Source organism: Curcuma longa, chromosome 16 (genome assembly GCF_044706935.1).
Source record: "Curcuma longa cultivar G26 ecotype Majalengka, Jawa Barat chromosome 16, ITB_CL_G26_1.1, whole genome shotgun sequence".
In the NCBI taxonomy this organism is placed as follows: Eukaryota; Viridiplantae; Streptophyta; class Magnoliopsida; order Zingiberales; family Zingiberaceae; genus Curcuma; species Curcuma longa.
Window position 1 is genome coordinate 4,255,267 of NC_133876.1, and position 6,086 is coordinate 4,261,352.

The 6,086-nt window shown below is 33.5% G+C and overlaps 1 protein-coding gene across 1 annotated transcript in view; it reads right to left on the reverse strand.

The window, feature by feature from the left end:
* Positions 1 to 5,583: 5,583 nt before the first annotated feature.
* LOC141847609 (uncharacterized) overlaps positions 5,584 to 6,086 on the reverse strand; it is a 6,086-nt gene continuing 5,583 nt past the window's right edge. The window contains exon 2 of the mRNA XM_074735664.1: positions 5,584 to 5,587. Within this exon, the coding sequence (XP_074591765.1) occupies positions 5,584 to 5,587 (4 nt within the window). The remainder of the gene's footprint in view (positions 5,588 to 6,086) is intronic.

The following is a 6,086-nucleotide window of genomic DNA, read 5'->3' on the forward strand; positions in this document are numbered from 1 at the left end:
AAAACATTTAAAACATTTAATATATCTATTTACTCATATTGGATAGGTTCTTTAACTTTGACCAAAGTAGAAATTGCATCCTTTTTCTTAGAAAACTCAATCTTACTCTAAGAAGCAACTTTGTCATCTTTTTTGCTCAAACTAGATTTCGAAGTCGATGAATTAGAACTCTTCCTATACTTGGTTGAACCTTTTCTTTTGAGTTGTCTTTCAACTTTCATTGACATATGAACCATATCCTCAAGCTCCACATCATGTTGCAACTCTAAATTTGCAATTTTATTTTCTATTTTTGTCTTACTCTTTTCCCTTCAGAATCATTTTTCTCTCACATTCATTTCTTTTTCCACTCTTAGTTTCAATATCATCATTTTCTTACAAAATTATTACTCTTTTGTTTTGATATTGTGATGCAATATGCCTCCTTCCCAAACATTTAAAACATTTAATATCTCCATTTACTCATATTGGATAGGTTCTTTAACTTTGGCCAAAGTAGAAATTGCATCCTTTTTCTAAGAAGCAACTTTGTCATCTGTTTTGCTCAAACTAGATTTCCAAGTGGATGAATTAGAACTCTTCCTATACTTGGTTGAACCTTTGCTTTTGAGTTGTCTTTCAACTTTCATGGACATATGAACCATATCCTCAAGCTCCACATCATGTTGCAACTCTAAATTTGCAATTTTTGAATTCAAGCCTTGCAAAAAATGTGTCATGGTTACTTCTGGATCCTCCTCCACTTGACCCAAATCTTAGCAATCTTCATCTCTTTATGGTATTCTTCCACACTCTTAGACCCTTGAGTTAGATCTTGTAGCCGTTGATATAGATCTTGATAGTAATGTGATGGGTCAATGGGTCTTTCCCAGGATTCTCTTCATGCTTAAAATAATTTGATTCCATCAAATAATAGCATAATCTATAAACTCAACAACAAGTTTTACCTTCTTCTCTTTAGAGTAGTTGTGGCAATCAAACACTAGTTCTTTCTTTCCCACTCCAAATATGCTTTTGGATCAGTTTTACTTGAAAATTAAAGAATCTTCAATTTGATGTTTCCTAAGTTTCTATCAATGTAATCATTCGTCCTTCCTTTTCGAATGACTAGATCTGCTACTAGAAGCTCTATCATCAACGTTGTCAAAAATACCATCTTCATCATCATTGTCATTAAGATTATGTTGCCTAGCCCTTTGTGTAGGAACTCCACCAACTCAATTCCTTTGCAATCCAATAATTATAGCATCTTGTCTCCAATCTGTCTAAGATTTGACTAAATCTGATTTTCATAGGCTCCAAGTGTTGTCTCAAGGTTTGTTGATCAAGTGGTTCTCTAGTTCTTGCTTCCTCTTCAATTGTCGCCATTAAAACAATCAGTTGTCACTCAATCACTCAACTCACTAAGGTTAGCTCTATAAAGAATTTAGAATTTAGGCAATTCCCTATAAGCGTTCGTTGACTAATTGAAAATTTTCAAAGATATTTGAATAAAAGATTGGTATGGAAGAAGAATGCAACTTGTAGAATTGAAAAACTTAAATTAAGTGCTAATAGAAAATTTCCTAGAATTGAATCTAGGTAAAATTTATTAGAAAGCAGAATTGAAAATATAGAAATAAGTGTTGAAAGGAAATTTGTCAAAACCTAATCTAGATTGGTGCTAGAAGTAAATCTCGGCAAACTTTAAAGAAACGTAGAATTGAACGATAAAGATACTTAAAATAAGTATTGAAAAAAATTTATCAAAATTTAATCTAGGCAGAACATAAAGGAAATTCGAAATTAAAAGATAAAGAATAGTAGAAGAAAATGCAAGTATAGAAATGAAAAAGTTAAGGCTACTTGTACTCCCTCTCTTGTTGCTTTTCTTTTGCTTTTTTTTTTCTAGTTTTCTTTCATTTTTTTTTCTAAAATTTGACCTCCCTTCTTTTTTTCTTGTCTCTCTTTTATTTTGCCAAAAATCACAATATATTTTTTCATTTTTTTAAGCAACAAAGCATATAAAACTTGTTGAGATTTGAATGATAGCAATACATATCAGAAGATAAAAAAATAGATAAATATTATAGTATAGATTCAAGTACAAAAGGAAAAGGATAATCAAATTGATTTAGAAAGAAACCTAGGCTCTAATATCAATTAATGTGACCTAAGGTGAATGATGTCTCAAGAACCACAATAAATTGAATAAAGGAAGAAAGAACGAAATTCTAAATCAATAAGATGGATGAAAAGAACCTCGACCCAATGCTTAAAAGAGCACGAACCTTGGTATTGAAGATAAAAGATGCCACAACCTTGGGGATATACTCCTTAAATGCCACAAGGGGATGCCTGAATAAGTTCTAGTTCAATAAAGAACCAATAAGTGAGAACCTTACCATGCTTTATATTGAAACAAGCCAAAAGATTGCATGGGTGGCCATTACACCCTTTATTTATAGTTATAGTGTGAGCTAAAAACTTTAAAAGGTCAAAAGGAAACCCATTTAAAAGAGGCCTATGTAGACTACATAGCGCGTTTGAACTTAAGTTACCATTACAACTCACATAAATATAGAAATTGAGCCTATTTATAAATGAACTTAAAAGACTAATTACACTCTTTTACGGCTTGAGTTAGGTTGACTAAGTCGCATGACTTGCTCTTGGTCAAATTTACTTCAATTGTAGCTTTGGTTTTAACATCTTCAAATAGCACATTAAGTACTTCATCTTTTTAGCCTGAGCCCTTGTAATTTGACCTCCATGATGCATAATGGATCATCAAGAAGATCTAGAGTGGGGTACTCCTTTTCTTCTATCATTATCTTGTTGAGCCACAACTTGTCCTCCATCTTTGACTCCATCACATGTAGTTCATCACATCCTAATGTAGGAATAGGATGATGATACTTACTTATAATCTTGTTGATAGCTCTGCAATCAACGCACATTCTCCAAGTTCCATCCTTCATAGGCACAAGCAAATAGGAACTTCACAAGGACTCAAACTTTCTCGAGCATACAGCATATCCTTTTATCATTAACTCTTCAGCTTGCTTTTGAAGTTCTTTTATCTCCTTGTGATTGCTTCTATAGGCCTACAGATTATGGATTGTGGCTCTTAGTATGAAATCAATCTGGTGTTCTATTCCCTTAAGTGGTGGCAATCTATCAAGAACATCATTAGAAAATCCATTATCTCTTGCAAAACAAATTGTTATAGGGTTAAAATTTTTGGTGTTGAAATAAACCTCCTTATGCAAAAGTACAATTATCAGTTATTGAGAATAAAAAACTCACTGAACCTCCCTTTCTTTTGCATTAAAGCTCCCTTTTCCCTCTATTGCTCTTGATTTTTTTCTTTTTTTCACTCTTCTCATTCTCACTTTTTCATTTCTAACACTCCTTTTCTTTTCTTATTTTTTCATTCTCTTTTTCTTTCCCAATCATTTTTCTCTCACATTCATTTCTTTTTTCACTCTCATTTTTTATTCTCAATTGATCTTCATATACTTGCCTAGGAGTTAACAATACAAGAGTTACAAGTTTATCATGCATCATAAAAGAATACTTTTTGTTGAACCTATCATGACCTTCCTATCAAATTGGCACTAAATCACAAAGCACCTCATCATGATACCTACACATGGAAAATGAAGCCAACACTTGCTTATTCACCTTTACTGTAAGATACAGGAAAATATTTTGTTAGTGGGAAGAATGGAACTCATCTTGCGAGGACGAAAAGAACGAAATTGATTTCATTCAAATTAGAGGTTGTTTGATTAGTGAACCAAAGGATTTAGTGTTGAACCAAACTGAACCAACTTGGTTTGGTTCATGATGGAAGAGATTTTGTTAGAACGGATGCAATGAAAAGTTTCATCTTGTGAAGACGAAATGAGTAAAATTGATTTGGGTCAAATCAGAGTTCGTTTGATTAGTGAACCAAGTGAATCAAAACAAACTCGGTTTGCTACGTTCAGTTTGCTACAGTGTTTTGGGTCTCTCTTTGTTTCATCTCCTGCTTAGAATAATTTAATTCCACCAAATAATAGCATAATCAATAAACTCGACAGCAGCAAATTTTACCTTATTTTCTTCAGAGTAGTTGTGACAATGAAATACTAATTCCACTTTCTTTTCCCATTCTAAATATACATCTAGATCACTTTTTTCTTGAAATGAAGGAATCTTCATTTTGATATTGCCCAAGTTTCTATCAACATATTCACTTGTCCTTTCTCTTCTACCACCAATTCTAACATGACCAAATCTGCCACTAGAAGCTCTATCATCAATGTTCTCAGAAATGCTATCATCATGGTTATGTTGCCTTGCACTCATGTAGAAACTCTACCAATTTGATTATTTTGTAGTCCAGTAATTATAGTATTTTGCCCTCTAGTCTGTCGAAGATTTGACTGAATCTAATTTCCAAGTGTTGTCTCAAGGCACGTTGTTCAAGGGTTTCTCTAGGTCTTGCTTCATCTCCACTTGTCGCCATTAAGGTAAGCTGTTATCACTCAACTCACTAATGTCAGCTCTTTAACGGAATTCCCTATAAGAGTTCTTGACTAATTGAAATCTATAAGGAAATTAGGATAAAATATAGGAATTGAAGAAGAATGCAAATTGCAGAATTAAAAACTAGAAGTAAGCGCTGAAAGGAAATTTGCTAGAATTGAATCTAGGCAAAACTTATTAGAATGCGGAATTGAAAAATAAAGATACTTGAAATAAAAGCTGAAATAAAATTTGCCAGAACTTAATCTAGGCAGGTGCTAGAATTAAATCTAGGCAAAATTTGAAAGAAATGCTGATGTGAATCCGTGAGAGAAAAATCTCAAGAACCCACAAGGAATTGAAGAAAGAAGAAAGGAAATTCTAAATCGATAAGAAGGATGAATAGAACCTCGACCCGATACTTAAGAAAGCCAAACCTTAGTATAAAGGAAGAGGGAAGACGCCATAACCTTAGGATAGAGGTTCATAAGTCTTTGAATGCCACAAGGGGATGCCTTGATAAATTCTAGTTCAATGAAGAACCAACAAGTGAGAGCCTCACCATGCTTTAGATTGAAAATATGTCAAAGATACATGTGTGGCCGTCACCCTCTTTATTTATAGCTATAGAGTGACCTAAAACCCCTAAAAGGCTAAAAAACCCATTTAGTAAAGGTCTATGTAGACTGCTTAACCATTTAAAGCATATGACATCATTATAACCCAAATAAAGCTAGAAATTGAGCCTAAATTGAGCCTACATATCCCTACTACATAAACACGAGACTATGTGGCTATTTAAGCCCATCCAAAACTTGAATTAAGTTGACTAAGCCGCATGAATTGCTCTTAGTCAAACCCTCTTCAATTGTAACTTTGACATTCACATATTCAATTAGTACATTAAGTGCTTCCTTCATCTTCTTTGCCTTAGCTCTGATAATTGGGCCTCCATTGATGCATAATGGATTATCAACAACATCTAGAGTGGGTTGAGGATGATCCATATTAACTTGTTGGGCAACTTATTCGCTTGGTTTGACTCCATCATTCCCCCTCTCCTCAAAAGAATTCGTCCTCGAATCTTGATCACCTACATCAAAGGGAAAAAGATCAGAAATATTAAAAGTAATGCTCACATTATACTCACCTGGTAAGTCAAGCTTGTAATGATTTTCCGATTTATCTTGGTTAATGGAATAAAGTATTGTTATCTAATATTTGATTAATCTTCGGATTAGATTCAAGTTTAATCATTTGACTTACTAAACACATATTTCAAGAGTCAGCTTCTAGGCGGTGGCGAGGTACAGAGGTCTTCTTGGTTATCGAAACAACGACCACTTTCTAAGACAAAAGCTAGTTTAAGAAATTATATATTTAGCTAATCTAGGGATAAACTTTTGGTTTAACGAGTCTAGGATGTGGCGAGGTAGCTTCGATTAGATTGCATTCAGCTAAGCAGAACAAGTAATGTACTCCTTACCTCACTTAACTACTTAAACTAAATTTTTCTAACGTACTATCACCTCGCCCTACCCTGGTGTTATATTAGCGCAAGTGTTTAACCAAATTTACAGTCCCTTTACCTA